Below are 13,036 nucleotides of genomic sequence, written 5' to 3' on the forward strand. Positions count from 1 at the left end.
CAGAGGTTTTAAAGGAATCCATATAGCTGTAGCATAAGGGGGAATCAGTTAAAAAACAAAAAGAAGTGGAGTACGTGGCCAGTCCTTGCCAAATGGGATGGTACCAGTGGAGTACCACAGTTCTATGATGTTCAGCATAATCACTTGTGATTTGCAGCCGAGGACAAGCAGTGAGGTGGCAAAGTTTTGACCACAATACAAAGATATTCAGAGCAGCAGGGACAAGAGCTGATACACTGAATGATAATTTTTAAGAGAGACAGTGACAAAGCAGTAGAACAGCAGATAAGATTCAGTGTACACTAAGTGCTTCACAGATGTCAAGAGGAGGTATAAAGCAGTGTTATCTTCACGCATGAACTAATGGGCTTTGAACTTACATAGGTGATAGATAGTTCCAAGAAAATAGCAGCTCAGGTGTAAGAGCACTAAGAGCAGCTAAAGCAAATCCTTTGTTAGAACTGTTTAGAAACAAACAAAAGCAGAAGAAAGAATGGCATTATGTACTGGTGTCTGGGTCATCTCTATCTTTTGAATGCTACGTGCATTTCTGGTTCTTCATCCAAAAAAGGATGCTAGAATTGTTAAAGGTTCACAGAGGAAATTAAATAAAAATAAATAAAGGAAATTGTGTAATAACTTCTGGTATAACTTCTTACTGAGGACTAAGTAAGCTGATACTTCTGGAGAAAAATGTGTTGGTGGAAGGAAGTTACACAGGAATTTTGTCACAGAGGTGTACAAGGTCATAAATAGTGTGGAAAAGATGGATGGTGATTGATCATGTGCTGTCCTCCCTAGAGCCAAAGCGAGGGAGCATGGAATGAAGATCAGTGATTCTTAGTGCTGTATGTAATGAGTTGGATGAAACTCACTGACAGAATTGTGCTAGAAGGTTATCTTGCATGCATGGTAGTTCGAGGAAATGAAATCCATCTCACAAGATTCCTAAGATAAACATGGGCAAGAAGAGGATTAGTAGAGAGGATTTATGTTTGCTCCATTCTTAGTTTTCCTCAGGCATCCATTTACAGTTCGTTGTTAGGGTAGAGGGAGGTGGTATAGCACTCCTACAGGTGTTCTCTAGAAGTCTGTTGCAGGTCAGTCGAGAGACTGTTAACGTCTCAACAGTCAGATTCAAATTCCTTCATCCCAAAATTACGTCTGACTTTCCCAGTTGGAGATATTTATTTTCAGCTCTAACTTGTTCCAGGTACTGTATGTTTTATAGTTGCTTCCATCATTCATAAAGTGCCGATACACTTGAAGGTAGCATTTTCTTTTTCTTTTAGAAGTTACTGTTGTTGGAGATGTTCAGATCCTTGCTGTTGGGCTTCCTGGGTTGTTTGCATAACTGATCTGTGGGCAGCATCTTTCACATAGTCTTTTCAAGAGTTTGAAAACCTGCCACTGAATCTCAGTATGTATTTTAAAATAATAATAATCCATCACCGAGGTTTGACATAAGAAAATGAAACATCTCCACCAGATGGCACACCTGCATAAACACACTGGGGAAAAAGGTTCTGTTGGCTTCGTTTTTCAATTATCAGCACTTCAATTTTCAAGATTAATGTGATGGCAGATTAGGACTTCTAGATTTGTAGCTTCTGTGTTTTGCTTTTCTCTGCTACCAGAAAATAAAAAATTAGGGTCTAGCGGTCAGCAGAAATGTGGAGTGTTTAAGCAACTGAAAGTAGTGATGAGGTTTTCTGTGTTAGTTCCTTTCTGATTGTCATCAGTGATGCACTTTGGTCAGTTGTCTCAACAGCAGTGCAGTAGAAATTCAAGCAGATGTGATGGTTTTTTTTTTAATGTTTTTGTTATCTTTGTTGTCTGACCCTGAATTTTTCAGTTTTAGTTTCTCTTACTGACATGCTACTGTACTCTCAGGCAGAATCTTCTGTTTCATCAAATTTCTTACTTCCTTCCTCTATTGCCTCCGCTCTTGGAGCAAAGCACCCTCATCTGCTTTCCTGGATGATCTCAGTGTGATGGTGTAACGTGGGGTGGTTTTGAATACGTTGATGGATCCTTGCTTTTTCTGCCTCTTAAGTTTTCTAATTATATCAGTCAGCAGATTGATTTATCTATTTTGAAACCAGTGTCACAATTATTCTGACCTAATCTGAAGAATCAGAACGATGGAATCTGAAATTTAGTGACAACTAAGGACTTAATCTGCGTGTTGTACTCTGAGCACATATTCCCATGCAGTGATTTCTTGCAGCATTCTGCAACCATAGCATGTGTTGTGGTCATTTCTGTAGATGTTCATTTCTTTTTAAACTGGAGTTTGTGAATTACATGGCTAGATATATCCTGCTTCTGAATGGTAGCAAGGTAAAGGTAAGTGGGCAGCATCTTGCGGATTCTTAGCATGTTGATAATTCTGGCCTTGTTCTGAGTGTGTGGACCCTCTGAGACTGGAGTTATGAGCTCTTTCAAAGTAATGATCCTAGGGAAGGTAGAGCAGAATCACCAGCAGATCCAGATGGTCCAAGCATTGGCTGCTGGTAGCACTATGTGCATCCGGGAGGGTAGTTTGAAGTGAACTCAAGTGGCCGCTGTGTAGCTCGCTTTCATCACAAAGCTAGGACATCTTTTGCAGGCTTTGTGTGCAGAGCCAGTTATCTAGCAGATATTGCCATCTACATTTTCTTGTTGCTTTTGAAATTATTCACTTCTGCTGACCATCATGGCTCAGATATTTGCAGTCTTCATTCGAGTCAAGCAGGTAGCAGTGGGAACTCAGGTCTGAACTAACTTTGTAAGAAGAAATGAAGAACTCTCTGTAAATTGACCAGAAGCCCAATTTATCACTACTGAAATCAGTTTACTTTATGCGATACATAATATAAAGTGGAATTATGGTAGGATAGTTTTATCTCTTTCTATAAAGGTTAGGATGAAAGGACAAGAAATTTTATGAGGCTTGAGTTTCAGCCCAGACTGTATCTGTTTACGTGGAGAAACAAATTTATGTAGGAAAAAATAATGGGGCTTTTCTTTTTAACAGACCAGTAGCAAAAAGATTTAGCTGAAACAAACAGTAGCAGATCTCCACTAAAATGTGACTGCATTGAGAGGCCAAGAAATAGTTAAACTGTTGTCTTTTTAGCTAGAATACAGCGTATTCCAATGAACCAATATTAGCTGCTGCTGTACCTGGTTGAGAGAACACGAGTCCCTGCCAGTGCCAGGATTTGTAACAGGTATTCAGCACGAGCTCTTAGAACTGTAAAGTCAGTAGGAGAAGTCATGCCACAGAATGAAGGGCATAAAAACTGAGGATGCTAAATGTGTTACATCAAAACAAATGTTGGTGCGTCTTGCTTGTTTAGAAAGAAGGTTTGAGGTGGAAATATACTAACGAGGAGAGCATACTTTTTAACAGTGTAATGTGGAATTTGAGGGGGAAAAAAAAAAAAGCATTTTTAAACATTGAGTTTAAAACAGGACACAACTGGTAGATTTGTTTATTCACTTAATAGAAGCAAATTTTACATTGAAATAATAAGACAACTTACATGCTTCCTTGCTTATGTCGCATTTCTTTAACCCCCCTGCCTCCAGCTGTGTCTTCATAAACACTAAAACCATTTATGGAATGCAATTTCTTATCTGATTTCAGTTGTTAGTCATGTTGGCAGTTGTTAAAGAAGAAAGACAGAACCCAGAATTAGACTTTGGCAGGTAAAAAGCCTTTTTAGATCACCTTTCAGTTTAAGCCACCTTAATATTATGAGAGCACTGATTTTCCACTGCAGCTCACAGATGTGTCAGTAATTCTTGTTAGCTTCTGATTTGCAGGTTTATAAAAATTCACTCAGGAAGCACTGATTCACGTGCTTTGTGAACCTTGATAATACAAATATCAAGAAGAGGATGGTGTTGATCTGGCTTTGGTAGACATAGGATGTACCTTTTCCAGTTAGAGTGGGATTATCAGGGTGTCTCGGTGGTGTCCTGTTCTAGAAGCAGTTTGAGAAAACGGTTGAAACTGATGTTTGTTTATTGTTTTGGGTTTAGAATCTATCTGAAACAATGCCTCTTAATGTGGGGGTGAAAAGAAACCAATCCAAACAACGTGTTACTTGCTGGCTGTTTTGCTCTCTGAACAGTTCCTTAACAGAACGTTAAGCAAAGCAATGTGTTCATTCCCAATTGGGAATAGCCAGTCTGCTGATGGCTGGCCTTCCTCATCTGTTATTAACCAGTTGGTCATCAGTGGCACTTGAGTCATTCTATAAAAATCACAGGATTTCTGTATCTGTGGTATTAATTTGGGCTCTCTGGGAGCTGATCTGAATGTTATTATTTAGTGTCCAGCCTGTGAAGTCACCTCTCAAAATGTGAGTTGATGGTGGTTCTTTCTGTTTGGTGCCCATCACAGCAGTTTTTTCAAAGGGAAGGAAAAAGCTTTTGCAAAGTAAGAGCGCTGCTTGTGTTTGTTGGTAATCCAAAAGTTCAGTGTTAAATCAGTCTGAGGGTGGAAAAGTTTCATTGTTGTCCTTTAATACATGCAGTAAAGCAATGAAAGATTGCCATATGTCAAAGGAATTATCAGAATTGCAGGAGAACTTTAAGTAAATAAATAAGTGATACACTGGTTTAATAGTTTAGCCACTCTTCTCTCATGGATGAAATTGATCTTTTTTCACTTTTTTCCAGTTCTTTCTCAAACTGTAAAGTTGCAGCTTCAGATAGTACTGAAATGAGAGTGGCTGTTAGAGAAAGGACTGCAAGACAAAAAGATGAGAGTCAGGAAGTGGGAAGTTTTTTCCTTTTGTGTCAGCAGTGGAAGGATGGGAATGTAATGTGAAGTTTGTTTTTGGAGAGGCTTAAAGCGAAATGTCTTTAATGACACAGTTCTTATTCATTTGTGTGCTGTGTCAGCATGCTCGCACGACAAAGGTATTGTGTAGGTGTTCTTGGAGTAGTAGGCTAGTTTCCAGGTAGGCCAATTATAAAATGCTACACCAAGGTAGTGATTACCAGGGAAAACAATCAAGTAATCTCTGAAACTGGAAGCATTTGTGCAAAATTCAGACAGCTGTGTAGGAATACAGGAAAGCTGAAGTATAAATAACACAGAATTCAGTTAGATTTTAAGCAGAGGTAAATACCAACTTTATGATTGTATGTCCAGTCGGTTTTCTTTTCAGAGAATTGCTGCATCAGCCTGATTGCAAGTCTGTTAATTCAGAAAGTCATCCTCATAGCAGTTTTCAGGTAGCTTCCATTTCCAAAAGCAAAGATGTATGAAGCTGCTGCTTTAGGTATTTAGTATCTAGCTGTGTTGATTTGTAGCATGGTGTTTTCCACTACATCCTCAAGCAATTGGAATGTGCCAGGTGCGACGTGGAGTGTATTAATTTTACTGCAGCAGTAGCACAGAATAGTGCAGGGCTGTATGCTGCTCTCAGAGGATACAGCATAACGCTCTGTTTGGGGCAGGAACTTCCACAGACTTTCTCAGTTCTCTCCAGACATGGGCTGCAGGGGCAAGAATTGATGCTGTGTGTCCGGCTGGCATCTGACTGCCCTCAGCAGGAGTGTCCAGGAGGAATAAATGCTCTTCCTGTGCAGGAGCTGCCCAGAATCTGCTGCTCTGCCTCGCACAAAATCCTTCTGTACATACATTGAGAATGCAGCCAAGAAATCATGGGTTTGAACGTGGAAGTGCTGAAATATATTGATGTTACTATTTCAGGGATTTTTGTATGCAGATGAAATACAGCCTATAAACACTGGCAGCTGTTTATTCTTTAGTCTGCAAAATATATTAAATGGCTAGAAATATTTAGACCACACTAAAACCAAACCAACCTTTAATTTGTGCAATACATTTTTTCAATTTTATTTATACATTTGCTATATAAACCTTTAATTTGTCTGTCCCTCATTTTCTGATTTGTGGTGCAAAAGGACCAAATAATGTATTTGTATTTGCTGAACGCACCATTTATTGGAGTTTACATTATGGTATCCTTCCAATACCAATCAGTGCCTTATGTCCTCTTTGGTATTTCTTCTGCGTTCTGAGTTATCTCCTTGTGAGCAATACTAAAATTTCAATTAGTGAGATGTAAATAACTTTAGATAAAAAGACATTTATGTCTTTTATTTAGCCCAGTAAATTTTCCGTTATTTATTGTCCCCTGTATGACATGGTAAGCCTTGGAGGAATGCAAATTCTGGGATGGAATGAAGATTAAATCATTATTTTGAAATGTTTGAATTTCGACTCAGCAGTATTTCCACATCGTTGCTGTGTCAGTGCCACGCCATATTCATCCACTATACATACAGAGGGTTCTCTTTTTTAGGATTGTTATGGGAATGATGAATTCTGTATCCAAGCAAAAATCATCTTGCATAGATTTCTACTTCTCAAACACAGTTCTAAATAAAATTATTCTTATTTCTCTCTGATGCTGCCATGAAGACAGTATAAGGAATATTAGATTGAGTTCTCCAAGGCTCACTCAGTGGAAGGAGTTGTTTTTTTTTAATTGCTCTTCTCCTCCTCATATGGTCACGTAGCATGCTTGACCTTTCTTAGTAGAAGACCAACATACAGCATGATATGAGGAAGTAAGAGGTAATTCTGATGTTACAGAACTGAAAATCTTCATGTTTCTTTACTGTGTCATGCTGAAAATGCACTTCAGAAGTTTGTCTTTTGGTAAAAGCCAAGGAATCAAGAACATACTCAATTTTACTTCATTGATGGCTTTCAAAATGTATGCATTGAATCATTTAAGAAATCTAGATCTTTTGCTCTTATATTGTAAGCAAATCTTGGTGTCAGGGTCAGAGAAAAATTGAGTGTAGGATCTGGAGGGAAGGGATGTTCTACTAATAATGTAGTTTGTAATTAGTGTTCAAGTGTGCCAATTCTGCAAGTGAAGATCATTCTAGAAGAAGAAATTGATTTAAAAATATCTTAATTTGGAGAAAAGCAAAATGCTTGAGAAATCAACAAACTATTCTGTGGCAAAAGAGCATTTACGTTCTCACTTCTCTAACATGAACTTGGATGTGATGCATCTTTAGGTATTTATTGGCTCTCACAGTGATACATGAGCATCCATGACAAAATACCAAGCATTTTGATATGTGTGAAGGGGAAGGAAGCATCTCAATGGAAGTGGAAATGTGATGTGTTTTTCTTTTCTAGTGGTACCTTCATCAACCTTACATGTTTTGCATGCAGATGCCTGATGCAGGTGAAATAACTTTTCTGTCTTATCAGAAGAGATTTCAGATACATGGAAGTACTGAGTGATGCTTCCTCAGTGTTTCTTGCAGCCCTGTGGTAGGGGGCCCTGCTTAGCATTTTTATCACCAGCTTCTAATGCGTCTACAGAAGTGGAAATCTACGTGAGAGCTGGTCACTGATTTTTTGCATTCAGGACAAAGGATATACTGCAAGTGAGCTTTGACTGCTTTATTTCAGACTTCAGGATCAGATGCATGGTGCCTTGGAACTGCTTTTTCTTCTGTCTCTACCTAGCAAGAGAGCATAGGTGAATAGCCCAGAGGTAGATGTGTAAAATTGAAATGAGTCCTAACCCGTGTGTATCTACGTCCCTCCCTCCTCTGCATTTTGGCTTCATTACTGACCCTCGTTAATGGAATGCCCTTTCTGAGGTAGCCTGCAAAGTCACTACTTTTCAGGGTTATTTGAACAAGAGAAGAGCAGTTTCTTTTATGATGCTATAAGAATTTAGCCAAGTAGTTTGCTATTCTGTTTCCCTTACTCATCCCAAGAGTGAACTGCTCAACTGAATGAGTGGGAAGAACTGAGAGATGGAAGAGGAGGACAAAAACATCTTGAAAACGTCCTGCTAGCTTTATCACATTCAAACTGTGGAGGGGTGATAGTGCTTTGCTGGTCACACTACTTCAGTGTTCCTCTGAATAAGTAGGTAGTGGGAGGTCTTATAGACTCAGAGCTGACAGTGCTTCTGTGGTATATTGTGCATTTTAGTTGCTTTTCAGTATAGATGATAACATTTTGACACCAATTTTCATTGTTTTGTTGAAATTCAGTTAGAAGGATTTAATTACAAAGATGAAAGTTTACACAGTTGAGAGATGTTTTGCTTTAACTGCTCTGTCTTCTGTTTCACATTGAAGGTTACAGAGATTAGCAAAAGACCTTTCAAAGCACCTCCAAATGCACGATAGCTGTTCGCTGGGCAACAACAAGGTTTCTGCTCTGGACAGGACTTTAGGAGAGATCTCTCGCATTCTGGAAAAAGAGGTATTGTGACTATTACTGTTTACCTTACAATTAATCTATAAACAGGTACTCGTCTGGCTTTGGGGAAGTTTTAGAGGTGTATTGAATACTGTAGTAGTAGAAGCTTTGGTGTTTCGGAGTGTATCTGAAGGGAGTTTCTTGTGAAGAGACTTAAACTGCCTAAAAGAACAGGCTGTGATACAGTGCTGCAAATAGAGTGCTCTCTTGTACGTTGATGCTTTCTGTGTTAATAGCAGCTAATGATTCACAATCCAATATTTTTGTTTAAACATTTAAAATAATGACAAGGAGACTCTGGAACAAAAAAATGGTACGTTTTTTCCTTTCTCTTTTTTTCCCCTCAAAGTCACGTGTTTTTTAGTAGATAGATGTGTTCCTCTTAATACTAGAAGGTGAATATTGGCTTTTAACTTTAAATAGCAGTAGGGTTGTGTGGGCTTTCCAGCCTGGTTAAACAAAATCTATAGTCTGGTTATTTCAGATCGGTTGGTAACTTCAGATTGGTCCATGCTTTTGCCACAAGTAAACAACATTAAACAAATGGGTTTGACATGGACTGTGTTCCACTTGTATTCTCTACTGTTTTAGAAGAGTGTTGTATTTAAGTATTATTTCAGCTACTGATTTTTCTGAGACCAGGTAAGTGATTTTGTATTTGTGAAAGTAGGAAGGCTGATCGAAGCTTAACAATTTCTGTGATGGATGTAATGATGTTGTACTTACAACCTTGTTGTATTAGATTGTGGGAAATAATCCTTTATTTTATGTACATTGGAGATTAGAGACCACAGTGGAAACATGCATGTGATGCAGAAGTCACGTGTCTTCAAAATGAAGTATGTGGTGTTTATTTCACAGTTTGGCTGTAACACATGCTGACCTACGTTAATAACTGGAGTTGCACTTAGGAATAAAGGAAAGCTGATAAACTGAGGATAAGCACTTGTTTATCCTGTGCTGTTTGTTCCCTTGGTGCAACCAAAGGAGACAGCAGAAAACTTTCAGCCTTCTAATTCGGAGGCTGACCTTGTTCTTCTTGCACTGATTAGAACAACTTTTGCTGTGGTTTATTAAAGGTATTTTGAATCTTGCTGCAACTCAGGCTGGTTAGTTGCCTCTTTCTGTGCTCATCTCACTTCCTGCAGCTTAAATGGCTTGTGCTTCATCTATGGGAGGAATGGCAGTTGAGAGTACACGGGACACCTCTGTGCTTATTCACATGTTAACAGTGACACAGAAGTTGCCACTTGTTATCAGTTTGATTTAACTGAAAGAACAGATCTGACCTTACTCCTGTTTTAGATAAGGATATCATTAAATTCATTGAATTTTGCAGCATTCATGTTACTTATGGAAAAACTCAATTATTTATTCCAACATATTGAAGTGGTGTTGTGTGAGGAATATAGAAAAACTTACCTATTTATGATGTTATACATTGTTGGAAAGTAGTGTTGTACACAGCCTTTCATCAGTAGTTTCCCAAGACTCTTAAATGAGGCATGAATTGCAGCTCAATGTTAATTGTCAGTTGTTCATAACGTCACTGCTTGTTGAGCCTGCGGTCAGGAAATAGAAGATAGATTTAATGACAGGCATGCATTATTTTGTTGTTGATTTGGATTTTTACCCCTCAAATCGTTACTCTATCACTGGAGAATTCTTACTATATCTGAGTGGCCTAATCAATAAGGTCAAGAAAGATGGATTGCAATGGCTGTCGCTGTGTTTACGGCACAGATCGTACGTAGTCATTTATGGAAGTGGATAGTAATTCTCCTGCTAACTCGTGAGTGGAGAAATCAGCAGACACATCTTACATGGCAGTGGGCGGTGAACGGAGCCTTGATGGTGTCAGTCATTGACGGAGAGGAGGAGACTGGCACTGTTAATTGAATTTCCCTGGAGAGCACAAAAATACAGCATAATGTAGGGGGAGGAATGAGGGACTAGGAACCACACAAGCTGTCAGTGTGTGTGAGCTGATAACATTGATTTACCCTTGCTAATGGCCTGGGTTGAATAAAGAGTTGCCCTAAGGGAGGACAGAGTTCACTACAATAGATTCTTGCCACTTACTAGAAATTCTTCAGGCACAGACAAACTTATGCAGAAGTATTGTAAAGTAAAAATGATTTTAAAAAACCAGTCATACTCTGAAACATTGAAGTTTTCTTTTGTCATTAGTGTACGTTGACTGAGAAAAATGTATTCAGACAGTCTCACCAGGGAAATAAAGATTTTGTTTTACAATTAGTGAAATAAAATGCTGAGTGCTGTTGATAACAGTGAAGAAAATGAAGTACCATGAAATTTGTTGAGAAGAAAAGAATTATTCGCTTTAGAAATTGTTTGGCTGTGCTAAAGCATGCAGTGAATGGTAAGGATTAGTTTGTATATTCTTTATGCAAACTCCAATCTCAGAACCACGTGTGAAAGATTGCTGGCCCTGTCCTAGGCAGTACTGCCTTTGGGTGCATTTGAGACTGGCTAACAATTCCTGTTTGAAATTAGTCTTCATCTGTTGTATTCCATAGAAATGAATCATGCTTTGTCTCATTTTGGAACATCTCCCATAACTCGAGGGCATTCGGCATGATTACCACGGTGACACTTTTGTTCCACGTCCCTCTCTGGCCAGGAGCAGATGATGCACTTGGAGCCAAATGATCTCAGTAGAAGAGCTGGTGCTCAGTGTCAACTGAAGGGTTTTTGCACTGACATATCCTCTAGATGCTCACCTGTGTTTTTGGAAAAGCAGCATCAGCTGCTCAAGTTGGGTGCTTGTACCAAAACGTCCTGTCGTAGATTTCAGAAACCAGTAGGTTGAAATCTGCGTATCCTTTAGTTGTGACCACACAGACAGTATTAAGTTACTAATGCTTCTGTCATTCTTTTCTTCACTGTGAAGAGGTGGGCTTTCCTGGTGGCTGTTGTTGTTAAAAAATAATTTTAAAAGGACATATATTTATGTCTGGGACTGTGGGCCTGACCTGGGTCAGAGGTGGCTGCCACTCAGATGGTCTTTGTAGATCTGCTGATGTAACACCACAGCACAACTTACACTATTCCTTTAACTAAGAGATTTGACCAAGACCCTGCAGATGTGATCCCTTCTGAGGGAAGAGCTGCAGGAGAAGTTCAGAGGTTCCATTAATGTCTCAACTGAAGCAGATGTTAAAGCTGAAGCTCACGCATTCATTGCTTGGCACAAAGCTCTAACAAAGAAAACTTTCCTGGTCTTGATTTTATCAAAATCAGTGATTTTGTGCTGTTTTGAGCAAAAGTCTTCCTGATTTATTCAGGCTTCTAGGTGCTGTAGAAATCCCACTGAGTAAAGCTGCAAATTAGGTCATAAAAGCATAGAGCTAAAATTGAGCTATGGAGCTGGAACGAATAGAAGAGGGGGCTTATAACAAATGGAGCCACAGTCATGGTGCTTGTATTTATTTATCATCTGTCTTAACGTGTATCTGAATGTAGCTGCTTTTCAGTAGGCTACATTTCAAGATATTTAGTCTTACTAATTGAAAATAGTACTCAGAAAAGTATTTTTCTTAGGAAAGCTATTATTTTTTAAGTGAAAGATGTGTGAATCCAGGTTAATAATAATGATGAAAAAGCCCTCATACTTACTAAATCTGGAAGAAGTGCTCTCTTGGTGACTGTTCATGGTTTGCTTTGTGCCAGGCAACATTTACTTTTTGCAATTTTCAGATAGATTTTTCAGCCTCCTCCTTCAGCAGTCATGATGTCAGTTATTTACATTTCAGCAAAATGTTTGTCATAAGTTTCAAATACAAGGGGACTGTAGGCAGACGGTGTTTATGCCCTTGTAAAGGCTGTCAGAAATGGCTGGCTTTAGCAATGCAGGCTGCCTGTTTATGTTTGGTTCTCTAAACTGTCAGGACCACTGGGGATGGTGGCCATCGCCAGCATGAAGATTCACAGACCAGTTTCTGGAAGGTACATTGAACTGCCCATCTAGCTAGTCCTCTTGTGGCTTTTTTTTCCCCCTCCCAATAATATGAACTCTGAATCACCAGAAACTGAAACAGTAAAATGAAAAGCTGCTGGAGAGTAGACGTGAGGGGCAGAAGCAACGTGAGGTGGAACACATGCAAGCTTTTGTATAATTTCTGATAAATTACTTGAAATGTACGTATAGATGAAACAGACTTCAGAAAAAAATACTTCAAAATGTTTCATGTATGAGGTAGAGCATGACAGCACAGTGAGAATTGGGATTCCCAGTCTGTTGCACATTTGATTCTGGTGATGCTACAGTGAAGTGCTCCAGCACCGAGGCTTCTGCCTGTTTCTAATCCAGTAGAGTAGTGCAGCCATCAAAGAGAGAACTAAAAGACACTGAACTTAATGGGTGAGTTCTATTTTTCAGAAGTACAAAAGTCTGGACTGGTGGGAAAGATGATGTATGTTGAAGCTTTTCTTAACTATGGATTATATTCAAGCTATGTTTGAATGAGCATTAGACAAGGTACTGCACTGTAATTTGATGGCAAATCCTTGAAAAGCAGTGAAATTCCTGGTTAGAGCAGTGGCAACATCATGAGGTCACGTATTCTGTGCAAGATGATGAGCTGTAGCATGGTGTTTTTCACTTCTGTGCCATCGTTGAGGAAAACTGTCAAGTGTGAGTTGGAAGTAGCAAATCATAAATTTAGTTTTTTACTTAAAATGAAATGATAGGGGTTTAGCTTAGTTCTGTTAGAATGCGTAGAGGCAAGGATGATGAATATC

General features: G+C 39.0%; 1 protein-coding gene across 3 annotated transcripts in view; it reads left to right on the top strand.

Annotated features, from left to right (window-relative positions):
• The window catches only part of SCAPER (S-phase cyclin A associated protein in the ER), a 143,915-nt gene that overhangs the window by 67,695 nt on the left and 63,184 nt on the right, over positions 1-13,036 (top strand). For all 3 annotated transcript variants that reach the window (XM_042875626.1, XM_042875624.1, XM_042875625.1), the window contains exon 23: positions 8,149-8,275. In XM_042875626.1, coding sequence (XP_042731560.1) covers positions 8,149-8,275 — 127 coding nt within the window. The remainder of the gene's footprint in view (positions 1-8,148; positions 8,276-13,036) is intronic.

This window comes from Lagopus leucura, unplaced genomic scaffold (genome assembly GCF_019238085.1).
Source record: "Lagopus leucura isolate 7727_CA_CO unplaced genomic scaffold, USGS_WTPT01 Super-Scaffold_100015, whole genome shotgun sequence".
In the NCBI taxonomy this organism is placed as follows: domain Eukaryota; kingdom Metazoa; phylum Chordata; class Aves; order Galliformes; family Phasianidae; genus Lagopus; species Lagopus leucura.